The following is a 26,431-nucleotide window of genomic DNA, read 5'->3' as shown; positions in this document are numbered from 1 at the left end:
AAGAATACAAGGTGTGCATATCATCAAATGATTAAAATACAGTGAACACGAGGTCACCCTTTCGTACATCAACGGAATATGATGTTAAGTGTAGTATTGTAACACGATTTGTTACCATTGGACTTTCGACCATTTGTTGAAAAAACGCATCCATCGCACTAGACAAATATGTTGTCGATCCAAAAATCAAGCAAAAAGTTACCTTCTCATATGCACTAATATTAAGTTTTTAACATGGAACAAGTAGAGGGATAACACATGAAATGCATATTCTTCGCACTAATGAAACCGCCGTAAATATTGTAGGGTTGTTATTGGTATGAAATAAAAATTATTTACTTCCCATATGAAAAAACTACAATTAATAGACTGTGGTTTTGATTCGGTATCTAAAAGGTAAGAAACACTAACATTTCAAAGAATAATCAAGGGAACCAAGATTCTAGCGGAAATCAAAAGAATGTAATCCAGGGACAAAGACCAGACATGGAAAACATACAAACACGACAAAGAACATAAAGCAACTAAAATAATACATACACAGTAACAAAAGTAAATGAGCAACTCGGACATCACTAAAAAATGGGCGCATGGACCAGATGCACCGGTATAATAAGTGTCCTATATTTTTCTAGAAACACCCTCCGAGTTGCTCATAAAATGTAAACTAACTTACGCTCAAGAAGAAAGTTTTAAATTCAGTTCTTGAATATCATTAGTACATGCATATCTTGTCTGGATCAATGATGTGTAAACATTTCCATTGTCATTATCAAGCTTAATAAGGTTTTTGTGTAGTCTTTTCTCCGCTCAAGTTTATAATAAGTATAAATTTGAAAATGCGGTATAGAATGATTTGACTGTAGTATAGTTATGTAGTAAAATAGTCAGCATTTGTTTGCTCTACAACGCATTGAAATTTTGAACGATGTATAATTGTTGTATTTACGTTTTTTGTATAGATCAGGTCGATTTTCGGCTTTAAAAAATAGTTTAACTTCATTTATTTTTTTTTAATTTGGGATTTTTACAGTTTGCTTTATGGCATGAAATTGATCCATCATTTTAGACCATGTAGTGGCCTGTTGAAAATAAATTGTACGTCGCATGGACTGTTTCATTGGCAATCATTCCTGATTTCCTACTTTTATATTCTTGCATGCACCTGTTCTGGATCTGTACATGAAAATGAATAGCGGCTTAAGGTGAATTGATGACAATAATGTATGTAAATATTTTATATTACTTTAAGGCGTGTGTGTTTCTAATAGAATATCAGGATGTAATCATGTGACATCGTGTACGCCTAAAGTGCAATAGTTCATGTGTAAATTCTCAATTTGTATTCATTCTTCTCTGTCAAGTACGCAGCATATTTGGAAAAAGATTGAAGATTTATTTAACGAAATAAGAATAATGTGTTCTTATTTGCGGGGGATGGTTTCTTCCGGATCGTTGTTTCTGTGAGAATAGATTCTCATAAAATGTACTGTATTGATCATGTGAAAACAACATCATCACCATTTTGGACGGATCGCCATGGACTGCAAAAATATTCCACCATTCTCAAACCCTAAAACCTCAGAACGTGCCTGGGCAATCTCTAAGCTTTTGTGTGTCAAAATAAATGGTCTGTCATACGTGCGTCTATATTTTTGTAGAAATGTATTTCGGGAAATAGAAGTATCAGTGTTGTGTTTACTTTTGTTTAAGAATACTTTTTATTTGTCAGGTATATTAGAATGCTGTTTAATAATTAGTCATCTCCCTTTGATTCGGAAACAAATAAGAAATAAGGACGACATCAATCAGGTTTTGTTTTCAACTAAATCTTCAAATTGTTATCATGATGTTATTGAGAAGAACAATTCTATGACTGACGGATCTTATTTTTTAAACCATTCAATATACTGTGGTATTTACACCGTTTATATCATTTAAATCATAGTTCCTTTATATTTTCTGATATCATTAGAATGTAAATGGCACATGTAGTCTTGTTTCCTTTAATGATTGTTATGAAATTCCTTTTCAATGCAAAATATCAGGTTGTTTTATAAACAGGCGAGTGTGGTGTGAACTTGTATGAAATATTGACTGCATAAAATTGTTGTAATCTTGTGCCATTCTTTTCATGTCTTCAGTATTCAAGAATGTATCAAAACAGATCATTTCAAATAACAAGAAATAAATTAGTGTTTTAATCTTTATAGATGGCAAAACAGTATGTTTTTTTTTCTTTTTTTCTATTTAATAGAGTATGCACAGAACATAATAAAAGATCATATATTGATCATGTGCATGCAACCAGCCATCAACAGATATATATTGAATTAGATTTTCACTTACTACATCACTTTGATTTAGACTTTTTACTAAAACTATTCAGAAGTTGGTACGTCCCTTAAGCCCAATATATATTTTCGCCTAACATTCCAGAGAACAAAGCGTACTCCTTTTCTGATATCAAACAAAAAATACTCAATAAAAATATTCGATATAATAATCGTCTTTATCTGAGCGTTTTCATCTATTAATCTCAACAAGATTTCTATTTTTTAATCTCTAAACTCAATTTGCTAGATCAAAAGGGTCAACGTGGTCAACAACCTTCTGTTTGTTTCCATATATACCAAATGACCTTTTACCCCATCTACCGCCTCCAAGCCCGTAATCAAAATCCCAATCTCCTTGACGTTTGTCGACGCTTCCGATGTCTCTCGATCGAAGTTCATTCTTCAAAGCTGAATCACTGATAGGTAACAGTAGATCGAAAAGAGATATATTCTGTTCTTTATGTCCATTTCTTTCATGTTTACTGTCCGGTTCCACTAATTCAACATCCCTTATATTTTCTATAATGTCAGCAAACTTTCCTATTGGCATATTCTCTAACCTTTTCAAATTTCTTGGCAATGCACATGCTATTGAAAAGTACGAAAGTAATAATAAAACTCCTATCGTTGATGTCTCCATTAATATGATCTGAAAATACAGAAAGTGAAACAGCTATTAGCGTCAGTGTGTTTTAATCACCTGCACATAAGACGTAACACACACACATGTCACGCCCGATAAATCGCGTGCTGCTCATATAGCAATCGAAAATAGACCACAGTTGCGGTCTCAAAGCCTGTTAAGGACTTCATATTAGAATCGCAAATTCGAAATGTGTACACCTCTCCAACACTTAGCACTACACCCTTTATGTAAATTACTGACAAAAAAAACAACTGAAATACTTCTGAAGGATTCTGAAAAAGAGATTGCGTCTTTCAAGTGATGTGTAAATCAATTTCATGTATCGTGGCCATTGTTTAAGTGTTTTTTTACTATAATTAAAAACGTGCAATTTATGTAATGGATAGTGGGAACGCAATACACGTTACACGTTACAGCAAGTACACGAAGTCAACTACTATGTTATTTTAGAAAAAAATTGATACCCGATTGTAATCTGATATATAATCACTTATCATCAAGGGCAAACAATTTGTACTCCACTTATTTATTCCTAATAATTTTTAATCGGCGTGACGTGCTGTGAAATAATTTTCCAAATCGAAAAATAGTTGTGTCTTTTAAGTTAATATAATGCACTCCCTGATCATATCATTTAATGTGGTCAACTTAGGTTTAGATGACACGTTTTGTGAGCACTTAATATTTACTAAACTACTTCTTTTGTAAATATCATTCAAATATTTAAGTACTAATCCATGAAACATCCAGACACTGCTTATTGTAAAAGAGGAACAAGGGACAGTCATTTCATCAAACAAACGGTACTTCATGTCTGCATACATTATATTGTTACACATCTACTTATCTTAGTCATTTTTGTATAACTGTATTATGGAAATACCAATACATTCTTATCACTCTGAAATCAACCAAAGTAACAACGATAACCATTGCAAAGTGCCGATTGTATATACAATTCATATATAATGTATCAGGTTTGTCTGTCACTGTTTTAAATGAGAAAGTAAGGTGAAGTCCGTGGGATTTTATCATAGCTGTACCAAATTCTGATATTTATAAAGACTACTGCGAAAAAAAATCATTCACAAAAACTGAAAACTAGCCAAAAAGAACAAAAGATTCTTACTGAATTTATCGAACAAATTCATTGACAAGAGTTCCATTAAAATGGAAGAAGAAACATGCAGATCTTGATAATAAACAAAGTAAAAGGTAGCATGCATAACAATCATTTTCGTGGATCTATAGTTCTTGTGTAGATGCTTTTTTGATAGCCAATACTGAACTTGGTGACATCAATAGATGTCTTACACAGTGTAAAAGTTGTAAACTATCAGACATAAGGTGATTAAATCACTATGAAGACATTTAAATTTGACGAACATTTGCGGAATTAACATGAACAAAACCAGCAATGATCCTAAAAATTACAATAATCCTTAATCGATTGATTAGGAAGCGTAGAATGATCCTATAAAGATAACAATAGTATAGCGTTGTGTTAATTACTATGGTGCATTGTTGGACAAAAAGATTAAATATTCATGAAAATACAGTTTAACAAGAGGTTTAACAAAGATTCATAGAAACTTTTACTTGTTGACACAAGAGAAATAGTGGGAAAAGGTTAATCAAATTAATCCAACTTCAATTATTCAGGATTGGTTTGAATATTTGTTTTCTATAGGTCTGTTCCCAATAATCTCATAAACTTTGATTTCTTGACTAAATTTTATGAGAGTAGATCTGACTATCAGCGTTTCTCTTTGATTAAGTAGGTGTGTTTGTTTACATTTTTTATCGTGCTCCCATCGGAGATAATAACAGATCGTGAAATTTGAAATGATATGTGTACAATTTCGTGATTTTATGAATTATTAAAATGCAATTATGTAGGTCAATAAATGGCAAATATACTTTACTTGGAATTATGCGCCTTATGAAACTACTCATTCACATTAAATTGAAATCAAACTCCCCTAACAAAACAAACTGTGGTATTTATCTTGCATAATAAATAAAAAAACATGACATATGATAATAGTAATTTTATAGCATACTCTACATACGATCTTCATATTTTCTTTTCAGAATAACCATCTACATCAAAGAAAAATGAAAAAGAGGGGGATCGATGTTGTATTAAGGTTCGATGTAGCAACATCTAATTAAAGTAAACAAAAACTAGAAAAGAAAGAGTTATTGTACTCTGCAAGTTACTCGAACACTATCTACCGTTGTAGGTGAAAAAAAGATCTATTGTTCATCAAATCAACATTACAAACAACTGTTTTCTAGAGGGTGTTCTTATGTTCTGTTAATTTTCTTCACATTGTATAACCTCGACCATTTATAGTGTATTGATTTGATCTTTCTTCACTTAAGTGGAGACATATTTTTTGGCCTGTCTGTCTGTCTGTCTGTTCGTCTATTATAAATCCCAACATCTCGAAAACCACTGTTCCCAATATCATGAATCTTTGTAGGTAGTTAGGACATAATATATAGTTGTGCATATTATCAGAGATTTATGGTGAACTGAATTTGTAGGTGTTATCCTCTTTTAAAATTTGGGATGGGACACGTTGTTGAAGGCAAGAACAAATTTTAATTTGATATGAATTGATACTTAATTTAGTCATTTAGTGCTAATTATGAACATAATAGGAATTTGTTTCATATTGTGGCAATCAAGTCGTTTCATAGTTCCAAAATGTGTCTATATATTAGAGCAAAAAAATCATAATCTGAAACGTATGACCAATTATTTAAATTTTAAAAAGAAATTGCCGATAATGCACAATGAATGAACTTTATCTTGCCGAAAACTAAAAAATGATGTCGCGGGGAAAGATGTTTGACCCAAATTTAGTTTATATACTCCTACACACAAAATATTCTTTTTGCCTCAAGAAAAAAAATGATATATTCCTATAATACTATAACATATAATACGAAACATTAAGAAGTTTGACAAAATCTGTTAAATTAATTTCATAGCTGTATAAGGGAATTTGTAAACAAATACTCATTGTTGGTTTGGCATATTGAATCGTAAATACAACTATCTAAGTTTATCCGCAGGTTAAATTCATTGTTAACGTGGAACAATAAATGTATTATGACAAAAGAAACTCAGTTAAGATGGAGCTTAATCAGGAATTACGAAAACTTAATCAAATGGAAATTTGAAAATTTGATATTATAAATAGAACTCATTATAGCGTAGAATGAATCAAGAAATGTGGTATAGGAATCAGATAAGTGATGATTTTGCTGGCAACAACAGCAGTTATTAGAGAACCATTTTTAAATAAGAAGGAAATGCAAACAGCTCAGTTAAAGAACTAACTAAATGTAGAAGAAATGCTTTAGATATGTTAAGTAAAATGACTCTTATGTACTCACGTTTGTATTCACATATAATATTTTTAGATGTAATAACGAAGGTAACAAAAGGTTTATATATTTTAAATTCTACACTATAATCTACAATGAAACCTGCCTTAATCGAACAAGTTTTAGATTTAACATTTTGTTTACTTCAAAATACATTTAAGTTGATACAACTTTTTCCATATTCTGAGAAAAAAAAATAATCGCCACGGTGTTCTCAGGGTAGCTACTGTATGTTATCATAATACGGATGTGGCTCAGTTTGTAGGACTAGAATAATATAGAGACAGCTTGATTGGTAAAACTTAAAGTTCCTATCCTGAAATGACTAAAATATTTACCATAAAACGATAAAATCATTCAATCATTTATTAAGACGTAGTAAATTGGAGCTTCGTATAGGCGTTGGTTTAATGTATGTCGCCTATTGTAAGCGTTTGTGCTGTATTTTCGAGATTAAGTATGGTGAACGTTTAACAGTTAAACCTTTTTTTTAATCGATGATAGAGTGATTGATTTTGATCCTATCCTGAAATGACTAAAATATTTACCATAAAACGATAAAATCATTCAATCATTTATTAAGACGTAGTAAATTGGAGCTTCGTATAGGCGTTGGTTTAATGTATGTCGCCTATTGTAAGCGTTTGTGCTGTATTTTCGAGATTAAGTATGGTGAACGTTTAACAGTTAAACCTTTTTTTTTAATCGATGATAGAGTGATTGATTTTGATTTGCAAAATTTATCCTTGCTTTTGTGTTTTTCAGTGGAACATATACATTCCAAAACGTCTCATTATTTATCTGCTATACAATGTCTCAATGCGAAAGTATTAACTCTACTTTACAATAAATCTCAATCGAAATAAGCATTACATGAACCTATACTTGTTAATCTTACATCTCCTGAATGATATAACTTCGACATAGTATAATATATCTTCCCTCATTTAATTTTGATCTGTTGTATTAAATTATTGTTTTTAATTCAAGATATATACCTCCAAACAAATACATAATTTTTAAACCAATTTCCCCCTTCACCGCTTTAAAACTCCTGGAATCATTGTTCACCAGCCACATTACCAAAATTCAATCCACATCCCTGTCCCATACATTTCAACCTCTGGGACCTCCATCAGGACATTTCCAACATCGGGAAGTGGCTAATAGAGCAGATTTCGCGTATCGTTGTTTTTCAAGATCAAAAGATAAGCAAAAGTACAAAAAAATATCCATTATCACATGAATTACCATTTTAATTTTTCGCTTTGATACTGTAACAATTTTTTAGAAGCATGCTTTCAACTCCTACATAACCATTTTTATGTCATATGTCTTTAATTTGGACAACTGTTAGCTTGTGTTGACACCACTGAAATTTTAAAAATTTACCTATACCTAAACCCCATTTTAGCCATTCCTCATCTCATGTAACACAAAATGAGAAGAGTAACCCATAAAAGTAGTATACAAAACGTTCATAAAAATCCAGATAATAGCATTGATCTGTGCATCTACAGGTCATAAAAGGATCAAAAGACCAATACGTTGATACAACTAGAGAGTTGATATAATCAAAATGCATTTGTCACATGAACAAGGAACTTATAAACTATGTTTTAGCTCTATCCCCATTGGACGATGTATCAGTCTATCCTTCTAGTCTGTGTATAACTATCGACAATTAAGATATACGATATCAATTGAAACCGGTTTATAATAAACAACCAAGTGGGGGTTATCTGATAAGACTAGATAGACAGAGGATTTTTTAGATATTTTTTATATATATTTCAATGGGTTTAGATTGATATTCGACTTTTTTTGGCGTTGTTTTGGTTAACGAAAAAAAGATGACTTCTTGTTTTTGTCAATTGTCATATGTTTAATTTCCATAATGGAAATTGATCAATAGGAAATAAAAAGAGTTTTATCATTATTAACATTTATTTTTAAAACAATTGAGATATGATAAATACAAATATCTGCAGGACTGATTTAAGGACTAAACTAGCTGTAGATATTTTAATAAATACCTATCCATCGAAAGTTATTGAACATCAAAGAAAAGTTCATTTTTATCTATACTCGGCGTCACATAAATAACATACTATTAAAATTTGAATAAAAATATTTTCTACGACTTTATTGACACCTACCGTCGTTTAAATTGTCTTAAATGACTTGCTCATTCGTTTAGCCAAACGGCTTCTCCTTAAACATTGAATCGTTAAATTCCGGTCAGATTTTAATTCTCGGTGCCAATATTTACATTGTAAAAAGTCGGCCATGTTTACAGTGATCGGGTTGCTAGGAGATGTTGTTTACGTTTAAATGGTTTGTCCAAAAACCAAAGAACCCAGAATGCATTTCGGCGTTATTTCGGATATCTCGGATTTATTTTACGCGAACAACGTACAACACCGAGAAGTTGATCAAGCAGACGATTGTCACCGGAGTTCGACGGGAACTTACGAACTTCGTTTGTAAACAAATCGTCCCGTAGAAACCAACATATTAGTATGGGATTTTCCCGTAAGGATTTGTTACGCATGATTTAAGCTAATAAGCGACTTGTTTAGGGAGAAGCCGTTTGGCTAAATGAATGAGCAAGTCATTTAAGACAATTTAAACGACGGTAGGTGTCAATAAAGTCGTAGAAAATATTTTTATTCAAATTTTAACAGTATGTTATTTATGTGACGCCGAGTATAATGACTGTAGAATGCCTTGAAATATGCATTCCACAAGAAAACTATGTGAAGTAGCAAGTTTTCTGGTTCCAAAGAACAAAATCAAAACACATATTGAAAGTTATATCAAACGAAACTGTTATATTTTGTCTAGATCTGGTATACAACATGCAAAGCGATTATGCGTTTTGCCTAGAACCTGCATGACTGGAGCGGATTATGTTTTTGGAATTGTACAAATTGAATAATGACATAAATATTTCGAAAACCATTTAAAATATCTTTTGCATCAATATATAACATTCTAATATGACGTCCTAAACAGACTTTGAGACTACAACTGTGGACGATTTTTTTCAATTGCTATATGAACAGCTCGTGGCTTATTTTGGCGTGGCCCGTCTTATTCATGTAAATACACACACGTAAAATCTCGATGTGTCAGCTGTTCTCATTCATTTCGCCCTACTCCTTTCAGTGGCGTGAATGAACATCAAATTCATATATAATATAAATATCAAACGTTATGTTTTAGGAAAGTTCTATAATATTCCGTAAAAATCACTTACGCACATACTCGGTAGCACTAGCCACTTGCCACGTGCGCCATCATGTATGAAACAAAACAATAACAATCGTCAATTAATGAAACATTGTGCCTGTTCGTGTGTGAATAATGCAAACGACTATTGCCATATCTAATATCGTTCTACTTAATTTGCCCTTTCCTTCATTATGAAAAAATACAAAACAAAGTTTCAATATTGACTATTTCAACTGATATATTGGCGTTAAGTGTACAGCCATATATGGACAAATATAGTTGGTCTAAGGTTACCGTAATTGGTCACGAAAATGTGAAAAAAATACCGGTATTGTCCTATCAGAATCGAAATAAATTATAATAGAACCCTTTTAGAGCGACCAATAGATGTGCAGTTTTTTGTATTTTCACAAGGTGAAATGAATGTTTAAAATATACTTTCTATAAATTCTTGGACGACCGCAAGAGCTAAAGCTTAAAGATAGTTGTTTCTTTTGGTTCCTTTCATCGTGTTTACCCATTTTTATTTATGCTAATAAGATTTGCCTTTACTTTTGTGTAAGTGGCGTGCCTTTTTGTGGTTATTAGTTATTTTGTTGATACATTTGTTATGCAGGGAAGTGTTACTTCTTATCCGATTCGTTCTTACAAACTCCTGACTATCTTTGTTAGTTTCATTCTATGAATATGACATCAAACCTATTCCCACAAAGGGAGGAAGAATGTACTGCCTTTATAAAGTTTAAAAATGCTGATGAATTGATGCTGTATAATGAATGACAAAATTGTCGCTTTATTTGCTTAGATATCGGAAACACGCTGAAACCTCTACCGCTGTTTAAAGATGAGTTCATTATTTTGTAAATATATAATCGTTCCCGGTGCGTAGTTGATTATTGAGTATAGTAAGATAGAAGATTTCGAGAAAGTGGCGAGAAATGTTCATGCTTTACTTTCCGAATTGTGAAATCATAACATGTATTAAAGTATTTTCATGATGTTTACCCACTGTGGAAACTGTTTCGACACTCGTGTTTGAAAGGCCTTGGCGGATATAGGCCTACCCTAAAAACGCAGCTGGTTTAAGTAACTAATATTAAAGGAAGTCCGGATTGTTAATGTACTTTAGTTTCTTCTTTTGGTTATTTCATGTTCTTTGTTTTGTAATAATTGTCTCAATAATTATTTCATTTTACCACTATGGAAGAGGATCTTTGACATGTATCTAAATATTAAATTGATCATAAATATTTAATATCCATTAAATTCCATTGGATTAAGTAATCTGTTTTGACAGGCATTTTGTCTTGAAAATAATAGAATGTATAATTACATACCAGTTTATTTATTATTTGATACAGAAATTGTAAATTATCTAATTTTACTTTTGAATACCTTAATATTATCACAATTTTGTGCTCCATTGACGACGTCTTTCAAAATATGTATTTCTTACTGTTTGCTATATTCTAATGCATTTAATAAAAAATAACTTAACCAAACTGCTATTTACTTCCTTTGACATAAAAGGATGTTTCGGCGTTTGTTTCTTATCATGCAAAATATATATACGTGATTACTGAGTATATAGATGAAATGGAATACCTATAATCATGCGTGGCCAATTGTACCAATCATATATACTTAATAAACAAACATTGTTATCATCATTGCATGGTCTTTCTTTAAAGATCATAGTCTTTCGTGCCAGCATCCGTTGCTTACTTATTTATTTCCTATTGTTTTCTTTTGGTTAACGTTGAATGCTCGATTACAAGGATCGCCGACTCAATGTGCTTGAAGAGCTATATAAAGCTAAGATATTTGCATAGAAACTTAACCTTGAAAACAATAGAGGCCTAAAGCAAGTCATTAAAAATATTTCATTCAAGCTTGACTCATACTGTAAAATCCAATAGTACTCTCCTCCTGTCGGTTAAATATAATATTAGGATTATAATTTGATGATATAAAGTGATAGTAAATTAGTGGTTGAAATAAGATTGTACCAACAATATTTTAAAAATCCAAGAAACGTCTATAAAAGTATGAAATATGTATATATGGAAGAGTAATCAAGGGAACCAAGGTTATAGCGGTAATCAATAGAATGTAATACAGGGACAAAGACCAGACATAGAAAACAGACATACACAACAAAGAACATAAAGTAACTAAAATCATACATACAAAGTAACAAAAGTAAATGAGCAACTCGGACTCCACTAAAACCTGGGAGCATGGACCAGGTACACCGGTAGGGTAAGCGTCCTCTGCTTTTCTAGAAACACCCGCCGAGTTGCTCATAAAAAGTCAAGTCCGGGGTAGACAAACGAGGAAAGGAAAAATATGACCCATTGAATACATCAGTTTTCATGGTGCTGATGGATACACCATAACGATCCACTAGTTCATGATGACGACCATAAAACTTCTGTAGTGATGACTTCAATCTTGTAGCAACATAACGTATGAGTTGTGATATGAACTCTCCATACGCAGGAGCCGAAGGGATGTTGCCACAGATGAAAGGAAAGTTGACAATTCTGAATGAAAAGTCATCACCTTTGTCGTAAAGTTTGGTCAATAGTTTTCCTTTACCATCGATTTCTAAGTGTAGGTCAAGATTTGGAGGATTTCATTTCATGTGTAGACAATACGATTCAGGATAGTAATATCATGGTTTTGTACAGTTAGTTGAGTCGTATGAACATATTGAAAATGGATTTCTAAGTACAGTTTTCATGTATAGGAATAGTATAGAGTTTGCCTAGCTCTTGTAGGTTTCAATACCGTTCTGTGAAAGAGTCGGGCAATATGTGGCACATCATTTTTCTCAACATATTCTTATTTGCTTCAAATTTTTTCAATAAATTTATAGAACAACTGAAAAGATGTTCAAATATATCCTGCAGCACTTGTGACATAGACATTTTCTGACTGCTTAGGGAAAAAGTGTGGGAAAATTATCCAGCCATTTTACCAAAGTGTTTTTCAACTATAACTATCTTAAAAAGGCATAATTTACACTTTAGGGAATATTTCTAGAGGTTATGAGGTATAAATACTTGAATAATGCAAAATGTTTGTTATATATGCTTTTTTTCATGTGCCACACATTACACACCTTTTGCCTGATTCATTGACAGAGTAGTACTTAAAAGCCATCTTAAGACAAAAGAATATTGAATGAATATTTTCTTTACCATTGCGACCTATGTATATTGCCATTATTTTTCGATAAGTGTCCTTGAGAGTTTATAAACGTCATGACTCTTTTACAACCCACTCCTGCTTCCCTCTTTAAGGTAAACACTTTTATTACAAGTCTGCTTAGGTAAGTGAAAAAATAAAAAAATAAAAGCATTTAAGACGGGTTTTATTATGTGTAGATTAAGACACATTTTATACCTCTCAATAAAGTTGTGGGGAGAAATGGAATCATAATGGTGTCAGCTTGGATATTTAAAACGTACCAATTTCAGTGAAGGAGTAATCTACAAAACCCAGATTTGAGTAGTAATCAAAATAATATATTCCAAGGATAAATTATACATAGGGAAAAAGACACACACAATAAAGAAAATTGCATAACACAAATTACGCTTTGACAGAAACAAAAGGATGAAAGCTTCATGGTCTCCAATAAAAATATTAAGCATGGGACAGGTACACCGGTAGGATAAGCGTCCTCTGCTTTTCTACAAAACTCCCGCCAAATTGTTGTCATAACATGTCATGTTCGGGGTAATCGACAGATAGAAGGATGTAATTTAAATGTCTTTATAGTGTTGGTATACGTGTGAACGTTGCCTCCAGTTTACCTACGTATTTCTTTCTTCGAAGAATTAGTTATTTTTCCTCTTTGGATATCCATCCGCTTAATTGTATTTTAATGCATAGGTGTAATCAATGCATTGTGACGCTTTTTACACTTTTTTTTTAACTTCCAATTATGGCATAGTCTATACTTATGGTAATTTTTCTCTAGAACAATTGATACGTTGTAAGGTCACCCTTGCAGTATTTGATTGTAAACTTTACAATTAGATATATTGTGTTTGAAAAGGATAGTACATAATAAAGGCTTACCTCAGGAAAAAAATGTCATTAAGTTCACCACCAGTTAAGTTTTTGTTTTTTGTTTTTTTGTTTTTTTTTGTTTTTTTTTTTGTTGTTTTTTTTTGTTGTTTTTGTTTTTTGTTTTTGTTGTTTTTTTTTTTTGTTTTGTTTTTTTGTTTTGTTTTTGCTTTTTTTTGTTTTTGTTTTTTTTTTTAATTTTTTTTGTATTGTTATAATGAAGATTCTTTATTCTTGACAATAGACATGCATTTTTGTATGTTTGAAATGACTGTATATTTAATTTATAGTCTAACGTTTGCTAGAGTACAAATCCATCAACATTTAGAAGATTAAATTAGTTATAAGTTTAAAATATTATGTGTATTATAGCTCAGTAAGTGACAAATTACCAATAGCATGATGTAATACCCAACATATATAATTTAGGCATTTTTTGTGTCAGTTTACCGACATATCAAACCATGTTAAATCAATATCAAATATAATGCTGTTTTATTTTACACTGGTCACTCACCTCGAGTTGTATAAAGTAAATAGCAATTTGTAAAGTTATACCTAAGTGAAAAATACAACAAATAAAAGCGGTAGCACCTAGCTCTTGGAAAACCAAATATTCTATGTTATTAAGAAATATTATTGATAAAAATACTGATTCAGTTGTTCTATAAACTGAAATAAAGAGAATATTAACACTTGTCATACTAAATTATAGCGCAGAAAACTTGTCGGTTTTAATAAAGTAGAATAAAGATTGCCATAAGGGTATAAAGAGTACAATGAAAAGTTTATGCATCTGTCACGTGATATCCGTTCTATGCAATTGAGAGATAAAGTTTCTGCTATCTTCAATAATAACTTTGGCTGTATTTTCGAATTTCAAATGACTCTCATCTCTCCACAATACCATATATTTATGAAATACAACTATTTTTTGTGACGCTAAAACACAAAATAAATAACAATAAATTGACAGAATCTTTTATGACACACCAAAACAGCAGGTTTTGAGTCAACGAAATATCAACGTTTAAAGGGTGACAAAATCAACAACTTCACACTTTTGCGTACATCTTTTTTCACTATTACTCAAAGCTGCAGCTGGTGTTTCGAAATGCCAAGACATCGTTTCAAATCAATGTCGTTTGAATACCAGAAAATGATGGATATTTGTTTCCCTTTCATGCGACTTTGCAATATCTTAAACGGCTGTATGTAGTGTTCAGAGTCGGTAGAGTCAGTTACACGTTACCAATGCAATAATACGAAGAAACACGAACGTTCCCAAACAAAAATCAAAGCCAAAAAACAAACAAAAAAAAAAGCAATCGTTCATCCTTTTACCTTCAATTACAATCACTTATTTTCTTTGACTTATATTGAAGTAATATAACGTTCATGTAACTTTGTTAAAATAAGAAACAATGAAATCATGACTTACTGAAATGATGACACAATAAAATCATGACTCAATGAAATCATGACTAAATGAAATCATGACTGATATTCTCTATTTTAATAAAAGTGATATTCATAATACACGGAGGCAATGAATATAGAAGTAGACGAAGCACGTTTTGTTGACCAAAGATTCAGTGTCTCGAACCATCATCAGTCAGATTGTACAAATGAAGTACACGAAAAAAGTTTGTAAGCTCTTTTATAACAAATCATTATTTATTATACCGTTGTATCAATACATAGTAATAATGGAGCGTTTATGAACAATGCAGAGCATAGATGGCTTCAATAAAAAAAACGTGTTAAATGTTATAACTTAGTATATTCAAACATCAAGCTCCAAGTATATTTTAAACTAATTAATTAATTTAACTCCTACATTTCAACCTTTTTATTTGAGGTAAAAGATTTCTTCTCAAATAAACTTCAGTATTACCATTGCCTTGGCTGAGAGGTCTACTGGTTGCCACTAACTAAATACGAGTTTTAAGTCTACTAAGTAAAGATGTGTCAGTTTTAAGATTTTTGAAAAAGGGAAAACGCAAAACAATTTAGTCAAATGACCTATGTCTCTGCATGCTCATCTGTACACATGTGATGTCTACATAGAAATTCAGAGACAAATTAGTTATTCTTATTAGTTAAAACATGGCCATGTGGTATGAGATACTTATTAATCTTTACTTTCATGATGCGCCTTTAACACACAAAATCAGGGGTTTAAGATGAGTAGTTATACTTGACTCCTTAACTTACCTAGACACAATAATTACCAGTCGACTTTGAATTTCGGTTTATCTGATTAATGAAAGCAATAAAATGTGTTATGGTGAACAAAATCGCCATCCTAGTTTTGCAACGTACAACTGAAACGATGATTGTACGCCGCTTATCACATAGATTTTGAAGCGCATTATCTATACATATGCATAGATTGTACTCTGCCATTTTGGTATTTTGTTTTCAACTCAATTTGTCCTCATAACGGTAATCATTTAACCTTAGAAGCGCTGAGAGCCAGGGAGTTAACATGTAATACCGAGTATTCTTATATTCTTATTTCGTATTTGTAACAAAAACAAAATCTTTATCTGTTTGTAGCTCACATCTTAAGGTTTTTTTTTAGATATGAAGAACTTTATAAATCCTAACTGATGTAAAACTGTAAAAGGCATGATTATTAATTAAAATATATATAACTCAATATTGTCGACCCTGTACCGCATACCTTACATCATACCTCTGGACCTATATCGCATACCCTGTATCACGCCCCTAGACCCTAGACCTTTATCGCATACCTTATATAGCACCCCTTTACAGGCCATATTTGAAGTATTATTAAAATATATGATATAATGAACATGACATGTTAAAATCCGTATCACATTCTGTATCAACTTTCGACTTATATCACCCCACTGGCCCACTTGATTGTAAACTTTCATCCTTAAGCAATTTAATACTCTGTTATTAAGAATATCCATAAATATGAATGCGATAACCCTTTTCGGATACAGAAAATATTTTGACATCTTTATTTAGCAATGCATTGAATTTACTAAATATTAAAATTGTTAAAAAATCGATCATGACTTCATATTTGAACTGCCGCATCTCACATCTGATTTTGTTCAACCCAACCATTTAATTATAATTTATCTGCTCGTTGATATTAATCTCATTTACGTACTATGAATCTAACCGTTTTAACAACAAATACACCTTCTGAAATGATCGGTTTCTTCCATTTCATAATTACAGCTAACAACAATGCTATAATATTGGAGTCTATTTCGAAAAGAACTGATTCTTTTCTGAAGGGTATTATAGCTTTTTTTTCCAAAAACAGTGTTAAATAGTGGCACGTGCCATTTTTCTATCCAGATTAACCTGCAAACTTATTATTATTCTATTAGATATATGTATAATTTCACCTAAACAAAACTGATTTGTGAAACTTAATGATGAAACCTTGTCGGAATGTCTTCTTATAGCAGCCAAACCTAAATTTTCCAATGAGGGAAAATACACGTCAATGATCACATCTTATGAATGTGCTTAAAAGAACATATAACGCATTTATATTTGTCAATGAAAAACAAAAATTCAAAAATGCCTAAAATGACCACAAAAAACTTCAAAAACTTTTTTTGGTAGAAAATCCTGGTATCCATTCAAAATGCATGTTATCATGAAGTAGTCTGACGTGTCTTGTATAAACTATGTATCATATATTAACAAAAAACCGAAAACCCTTCATTACTTGAACATAATGGTACAACAAATGCAATGTTGTAGCTTGTTTGAAATATTTTTGTAGAACTCATCGGTTATTTGGCTTTCTATGTCGATATATTTTGGTTGTATTACTTCTTGTATAAGTATAATTCAGTAGTGTTCCTACTGCAGCTGATGAGTGTTTGTTACATATATGTTGGTATTTTTGGATTTAAAAAAAAATACAATAATTAAATCACTAGAAATGACCATCAACTTTACAACGGAACACAACACTTTTGGTTAGATAGCACACTATTGTGATATCATAGTTCTCGAATTTCACAATGTTATGCTTTCTATTTTTTCGATCAAATATCATTTTGTTTTCGTGTAAAATAAGCGACGAGAAAAATAAACCTAGTATGTGTTTGACAGTTTTTATATTCTATTTTCTTTGGTAAAATAACAGTGAACGATGAGAAAAAAAAGTTTTCCTATCGAGTATGTATTCTTTAAGCAGCAACTGCATACTTAATTTACACATAAAATACTTTAAAAAGGACTTGACTCTTTTCATTTTCAATTTCATTTCAACTTTACTGTTACAAAAACCAAAACTTGAAATAATAATAATAAATCGTATATTTCAAGTCATCAAAACAAGTTCTAAATATCATAAAGCAATAAAAATTAATAATCCTATACTCAGTTGAGTACCGATATTATATGTATTATATATAGCCTTGAGTTGCTTGAAATTAAAAATATATCAGTTATATTTACAAATCCTTACCTTCAGAAAGATATCTAATAACCGTGATGTAATAGATCTAGTTAGTTCAGTTGGTTCTTTGTGTTGTTGCGATTTTTGTTCAAATCGAATGCCTTTCCCGGTCGTTTTTTTTTCAACTATAACAAATAGCGTCTATACCTTCGTTCAAGCGGCAATTAATAATTACACCTATCTATTCGTAACTTCTTTTGCGCGCCATATAAATTTACCTCCGAACTCCCACCTTGGACCTGAATCGTAAAGGATCTTAACCACGTGTATCGTGAAAAACTCCGTGAAATGATCGATTTGAATGTAATCACAGCAAAACTCGGGTGTTTGATAAAAAAACTGAAATATTTCTCAGTTCCATTCACTAAAGGGAAATATTAAATAATAATCAATTTCTTGACACTCTGTTAAGTTGATAGCGTTATCAAATTATACAGAAAATCAGAGATTTGTTGCTGGAATTTTCTTACGTTTGCTATTTTATATATGCCTACAGTCCCTTTGGTGCGATGATAACGATTTATATATGGTGTAAAGTGATTTGTTCCTAACACAAATATCCACTCGTCAGTACCACATATTAGCGCCTGTTGGAAGCAACTCATTTTGGGGATTTATTCTAAAAAAATACAGGAATCGTTTATTTTTTTCCAGTTCATGCTTTTTTCCCATTGATTCGGTTAAAACCCAAGTAATCTAGTGATAAATTCAATCAAATAGCAATTTATGTTGTTGGTCATATTTCTTAATTCTATTTAATATCTCAAATGGTATTGTTGTAATCACATCGAATTCTATTCGATAACAATTATCAGTATTGTTGAAATAATGTTATATATTTTTAAAGACACTATAGCATCTTCATACATCTACCGCATATGATGGAATTAATACCATACAATCATTTTACTGATATTTTACAGATATATGTATACATGCATTTCCATGTTTTAATCCAATCCATTTTCTACTATAAAAACGGTATACATTTGCCTGGTTTGCTTTGTCGAGTTAAATTATTTAACTTTTCGTAATGAACAAAGCTTGACAGGCTGACACGGACATATCCATTCCCCTTTACTATACGACTTTGTTTATTTACTGACCCTTGTCTAGGTTTGAGTTAAGCATGCTAGCGGTACAGTCCCCATTGGGGGAATTCCAGAAAGGGGAGGTTGAGGCTATATTGGTAAAATACCCTCAAAATGCCCGACATAATCCAATTTTCTTATAAAATGGGGTTTGCCTCTATGCACATGTGTCCGAATATTGCATTTAGTATGGATTATCACAATTGTTTTAACTCCATTCATATAGATTCATTAAGTTTTGCAGTTTTGCCGCTCGTATCTTGAAACCAAGAAGTTTTTTTATGGCGTGAAATCGAGAACCATTTATCAGTAATTTAGCCTCGTTACATAAAATATCGTGTGTAAAAACGCAAATAATTGATAAACAGGTGCTAATGACAGTAGAGGACAAATATGTTGACAATTGAAACGCGACAGTCATTTTCCAAACAATTATACTTTTCATTAAAGTTGTAAAAGTATTTAAAATTTAATTTCAGTCATAAGAACTACCTTTTCATTGACGATATACCATACTGACAAGGTCTTTTATTGATCAAAGTTAAATCAAATAGAGATTGTAAAGAGTAATCATTTCTATTTTGTTATGTTGCTACAAGATTGAACTCATCACTACAGAAGTTTTATGGTCACCATCATGAACTCGTGGATCTTTATGGTGTATCAATATGCACCATGGAAACTGATTTATTCAACGTGTTATAGTTTTCCTTTACTCTTTCGATTACCCCACACTTGACTTTTTATGACTTGGAATGTGTTTCAAGAAAAGCAGAGGACGCTTACTCATTTCTGCGTTGTTAGGGAACTTTAAAGTCATTTTCAAAATCATTTGTTGTCGATCGAAAATAATCTATGACGTACATACATTGTGTATGATATAAATATCAAATTAACAAAAATACTTTGTGCCTCCCATATCATAGTATTTACCCTTTTTAACAAGGACGGCCTCTTAAAATTTCACCCTTGTTCTTTCATGTTTGTAGAGATATTGTTTTAAACCATGTCAGCTCTAGTAAATCGTCAAAACTGTTTTCGTTCTACCTTTTGTTAAATGATATTTTATGTACTAACGATGAAATAAATATAAATTCGTTTATTTCATTCATCCTACTCAAAACTCAAACCATTTTTTCACTTACACAAGCCTTGTATCAAATTACGTTTTAAAAAATACGAATAAAGAAATTCTTTATAATAGAATTGATTCTTTATGAACAGTTCAAGTCAGCCTTAATTTCACGGTGGCTTTTTATCACTTATTGTTTTGTCTCGACAAAAAATAAATAAGCCTTTGAAATAACGAGGTCTTTGATACTGTATGTTAAGAAAGTATAAAGGGAAACACTTGAATGTGGACATCATGATGGAGTACTTGTTTTAATGATATAAACTTATCTGCTTGTCTTGCCTATACGTTCGATGTAGAATTATAATGTTTTATCAATAGCAAAATAACGTACTCAATTGCAGTGTATACTTTCTAAATATACCTCTTTGTTTCTATCCAGCGTAATTAAATTTGTAATGTTATTTTCTATAATATTTTTATTTTGAAAAAAATAGCAGCACTGCTGCTACATGCATGTACGGGACGCAAGTGATTTCTAAAATTGGACCCGGACGCAGAATTATGGATAAATGGACTCGGTCCTAAATTTAGGCCGTAAGTTGGACTCACTGTCACTTTTGAGAGCATGCGCATGAATCGGGGATAGAGGGGTGGTTACATCCCGCTTATCCAGAATACAAAGCGTTGGCGGTGTACCTTATTGCGTACATGTAAAAATGCAAAAAAAAAACTCTTTTTTTTTCAAACTATATGCCACATTCATTTCACTGAAAACCTGGGAGATAAATTGACATTAACAAGTACGTACACGTAGTTATGACTAATATTCACCTCTCTTCCGTTCCCCTTTGTTCTACATGACGACAAAGACCACTATATATAGATATATAACAGCCCTCACCTTATTTACAGTAAACATCTATTGATTTTCATATCAGAAATAGTTTGATGCATTATGACTCATCTTACTCTTTTTGCATTTAAGCTGACCTAAAATTCGTCAAATTTGACTGAAAACTTTTTCCATATTCATATACCTTTTTAGAAACGGTGTAAACATAAAACAAAATTGCGTATATCATGTAAAAAGAGTAAAATATCTTCTACTTTCTAAATTATCATATACAGATTTCAAATGATTTAACTCCAATATGGTAAAATGCTCTATTATGATATCGAAACGTTCCTAATATAAGCTTAAAAAACGTCTTTTACTTACAAGTTTATGTGAAATAGCTCTACTTATATTTATATTACATATTCAGGAAGCGTTTTAGGGGGATCAATGAGGCACATTTTTCATCCAAATTGGTATGTTGCGTTTACATATCTCCGAAGACACAGTCGATCACACGAAAAAGGAAATTATCAATATTACGTAACAATATACATGTACATTTCATTCACATTTCTAAAATATGTATATTATTATTTTTTTACATTATATATCTCCATGATTAAAGTCATCTATAAATAAATGTGGTCTTATATCAATTTTCAAGCGAGAACTGTATGCAAAGAAAATGCATGCGTGTTAAACATTTGGTAACTAACGTTATAATGTATTAAACATCAAGTTAGTGCAAAAAACAACTTATTTCTTAAAAAAGAACGCAAATGAATTGGGAATTGTTCAGCTTGATGCATAAATAACGTGCAATGATTCGATATGACTCTTGGGTCGACCTGTTGCTATCATGCAAGTGACTTATACACGGATTATCTTATTAGAACGAGAGTCGAGTATGATGTCTATTATTTTTCATTTTTGTCACTCTGGTACTTTGTTTGTTTTTTTGTTGTTGTTTTTTGCGATGTTCATCTAAAAAAATCAATATGACGCAGCAGAGATTAACGTTGCAACAGTACAAATAGAATTCGTTGGCGATGTTTATTTAAAATATTGAATTCGAGGCAGCAGAGGTAAACGTTGCACAGTCTAAATAGTGTTGTCAGGTATGAATAGTGCGAAACATAAAAATACTCATTTTATTTCATTCATTGCATATATTTTGAAGATAAGTATCAGAAGTGCAGGAATTTTCAAGAATCATATTTATTAGTTGCAATTTATTGCAACCCATGTTTTATCATAATATTGAAATGAATAGTTTTCAGATAGATTTGTACAGTGGCAAAGCAATTACATGACGTCTCAAAACGTCAAAAATATATAAATATGGTTATTCACCATTATGCTTCTACGCAACCGTTTGTAAGTTTTCTATGCGGGATTTATGTTTCATATGACACCATCACATTTTTTAAAAGTACTTATATTAAAACAGCGTAAGAAAGTGTATCCTGTAGCAATATTTCTATCCATCGATTTTTCCCACTGTGTTTACTAGTTCAATGACATAAAATAAAACAATTATGTTGACCGTAATGAAATGAAAGGGAGATTCAAATAATATTTTGACATTAAACATAATTATTTACTGTTTTATTTAGAAATATAAAACTAAGACCATTTATGAAGTCTTGTTTAATGGAGTAGGCATGTTAAGCGTGAACGAATCAATGTCCAATGCAGAGTGAAATGTTGATTTATGAAGATATAATTCTGAAAGTGGCACTCATTATTCTGAGAACTTAGAAAATGTAATAAGTACGCAGGGCTTAACATGTCATATTGTGAAAAACGATGGTTCATTGAGATCAATTTTCGTGGGTTACGTGGTTTCCTTACTACCACGAATTCGACCTCCCACTATTTGGCTTGACTTCACTTGAAAATTTAAATAGTTTGATGTAATCTTCACATTTAGTTTACAGGCCATAAAAGTTTCTAGCTAGGAATAAAAACACCCAGAGTTACAATTACATGAATCAAGCATTTTACATTGTAACGAATGGAATATCTGAATTCTCCAGTCGTGAAAGTTAAATGGCGGACTTTCCATCAATCTCGTCAGCGAGTGCTTAGAATATCCTCACTACTATTGAGCTTCGAAAAATCTAACAACCTATGAATTATAAAGTAAGTCCCTCTATCTTTTACTACTTTAAAAAAACGCAATTTATTATTGAAATTCTAATTTATCAACCTTTTTACGTAACGTCAAAATTCGTTTCATTGACCTTAAAATGAAATTCAAGCCATTCATTAGACTTGAACGAATAATTCACAAGAGTATTATAAGTATTTACCACTAATCGAAAGATGGAAAAGTTTACTAGAAATTAGAGGAACTTTCACATTTCATAGACAATACATATAAATGCCATATTTCAATTCCTTATTAATTTGTTTGTTATACGTGTAATCATAGTTCCCATTTTCCCTACTTTTATTCGATTGTAAAAATCCACGAAACATGCAATTAGTATCTATTCATGGAAACTTGTCATATTATTAGTAAAATGTATACAATATGAAGTACATATTCATATCAAGGAACCGTCACAACAATTTTGAAAGCCGAAATATAGCAATTAAATTCAATATCATGAACATACACTTTCATACATTATTCCTCTAGCAAAGGAAATTCTTTATCAAAACTGAGAATTATTCATAAATACCACAACCAAATATTATGCAATGAGAAACTACTTATACTCGTGCGTATAAACTTGTGCTTTTCCCCAAAGTTTCTTATTCTTTGTTGAACCTCTTTTCTAACGGAATACATAGTAACAATTAATTGCAGCAGAAAAAAAAGACTACTGGAGCGTTAACAATTGGACAATTTAAACACTCCAAAATCCAAATGCATGAAAACAGGAAGCTGATTCCCGGAGATATATTTGCCAGAAATTATGCTGTAAATTCGTATACCATATAAAAACGCCACCTTGGCGGTGGTCAATCTTTGAGCACTTATATCAGCAGAATAAACAAGTATTATAAAAAATGATAAAATTTTGTATGAAGACTGATAAGCATAAATATAAATATAATGATTAATAATATTCAATGAAACATCAAGCTGAGAAGCATTTTTACAGTAAATTATGTGCAAAACAAATTTGTGTGTACAGAAGAACGATTAATGATAAACAGTACAAGAATTGTATGTATACTTGAATGTCTCCCTTGCAAAATACAGGGCAGAGTCACACCAAAGACTTCGAAATTAATAGTTAGTGCGAACACATGCAGTATTTAAGGGGAAAAGTGACGGCTTGTTGACTCGGAGTCAAAATCATGTGTAGCTTCTAGCCGGTGACTAAATTGCAAGTGTCATTTTAACTACCGCACAGTGATTACATTTCTGTCATTTAACATTTTCAAGTGTTCTATGGATGTTATTTTAGAAACCGTTTCATTTTTAACCTCTTCTTAATTTAAACTTTTTCTCCACTCCCTATGGTAAAAAAAGATTATAACATGCTCGCCAACGCCGCTCAGATTTAAGAATAGTAATTTCATCATCTTGAGTGGAAAAATAATTATAATACTCATAACATAAGAAGAATATATTTTTATCTTCTATATGCATAAATAACAGTGGATACAAAGGACAATTATTGAGCTGTAAGCACAAGACACTGTTGACGTCCGTGATTCTTTCCATTGAATGATTTACCAATCTATTCCGTTCACTTTATGTATTTATGAACTCCTACTGTGGAAATGTGCATCGTTTTACAATAAGTTTAATTAATTATACCATTTTAAATTCATTACTGATGATCCAAGTATTTTCTTTTCTTACTATATACTTCAATTGTGGTGATATCAAATAGGATGTCTTAATTAAATATTATAAACAAAGTTAAATAATTGGTATTACAACTTTTTTTTCGCAAATATGATACATGTAATAATTTGCGGTTTTATATATAACAGATGTGTCGTATGGTAACATAACAATGTTTTTTCCTTATGCTTAATACTTTACATAGAGTTGGAAATGCCATATCGTTAACTTAATATATATTTTTAGGGGTATATTATATTTTGCAATTTCCGCAAATATCAAATAAAGGCAACAATTAGCTATATCAATACACAGTTCTTTCTTTTTATACTTTTTATATGAAATCCTACTTTTCTCAAATTCGCTTAAATTGAAAATTTACAAATATGTCGTTAAGACAGAATTTGCGAAAGTAAGTAAATGCGAAATATGAATACATTTATCTTAATCGGGCAAAAACAGGTACAAAATAAACAATCGAATGGATAGTATTACCTTCATGGTTAGCTATATTCCTTGCTGAGAATGTTCTCTATCAGTTTATGAAAATACTGCATGACATTATAAATATTTGTATGATAACGTATGCTATTGGAAATATGAGGGTATATCTATATAGCAGAATTTAAATATATCGATTGTTCGGGAACGTTTGTACTGTATCAAAATTAAGAATTATTTTACGAGTTAATCATGACACTTCGTCACTGATCAATATATTTGCCCTTTGCCTTCAAAGAAATGTTAACAACATGGGGCATTTTAATATTCAGTATTTGAATGGAAGTTGTCATTCCTTCGTGAGTGATGTATAATACTATTAGCAAGATCGAATTACAAATATTTTTGCAAGCTTTATTTTAGTATTAAATCGATGATGTTCTATTTTTGAAAACTTGCCTTGCATGTTTTTAAAAACTATTTTAGCGGCGTTTTATGTTGTTTTTTTTTTAAGTTTGAATGTCACTTGTATGAAAAGTGGGCAAAACCACAAACTATCATCTGCTTATAATAAAAAGAAGTTCAACGGTTTTGCCATGACATTGTTCACATTATTTGTTATGAAAATGAAAGTATATAAAGCCAGTTGATAAATAGCTCTGCATGGTTTTTTCTAAGTTTCGCTATTCTTGCCTAAAAAATCATATGCTGTGCTTCATTACTTAAACAGTCAGAGTTAACTTGGACGACATTAAATTAACAATATGCTTAACATAAACTTCCTTGTCTTGTTAGAGTTCAATCAGTAATCATATGGGTTTGCCTGTAACGGGAATACATATGCACGTAACCTATAAAAAAAGTACAAAATGTAAAATATGAAGAATAGGAGAATAGAAGATCGGGAAAGCATATGTATGTAATCTATCGAAAAAAAGTGCACTTTTTAAGTTAAAGTTTAGCACATTGATCTGTTCTCATGTTATTATCTGGAAACCTTACGTAG

At 31.2% G+C, this 26,431-nt stretch overlaps 1 protein-coding gene across 3 annotated transcripts; it reads right to left on the bottom strand.

The window, feature by feature from the left end:
- Positions 1-2,081: 2,081 nt before the first annotated feature.
- On the bottom strand, positions 2,082-25,613 carry LOC148599375 (uncharacterized). 3 transcript variants are annotated; one of them, XM_088558083.1, is made up of 2 exons: positions 25,480-25,613; positions 2,082-2,985 (listed from the first exon to the last, which is right to left on the bottom strand). In XM_088558083.1, the coding sequence occupies exons 1-2, from the start codon at positions 25,483-25,485 to the stop codon at positions 2,572-2,574; spliced, it is 420 nt and encodes a 139-aa protein (XP_088414209.1). In that variant the 5' UTR covers positions 25,486-25,613; the 3' UTR covers positions 2,082-2,571. The 3 variants fall into 3 exon arrangements, with proteins under 3 accessions (XP_088414209.1, XP_088414210.1, XP_088414211.1); XM_088558084.1 differs by lacking the exon at positions 25,480-25,613 and adding an exon at positions 18,179-18,447; XM_088558085.1 differs by lacking the exon at positions 25,480-25,613 and adding an exon at positions 6,394-6,449.
- Between the last annotated feature and the right edge of the window lie 818 nt (positions 25,614-26,431).

Source organism: Perna viridis, chromosome 13 (assembly GCF_037379345.1).
Source record: "Perna viridis isolate PV_CMFRI_1.1 ecotype Kerala chromosome 13, ASM3737934v1, whole genome shotgun sequence".
NCBI classification, from domain to species: Eukaryota; Metazoa; Mollusca; class Bivalvia; order Mytilida; family Mytilidae; genus Perna; species Perna viridis.
The sequence above is the reverse complement of the archived record's forward strand: the minus strand, read 5'-3'. Positions and strand labels throughout refer to the sequence as shown.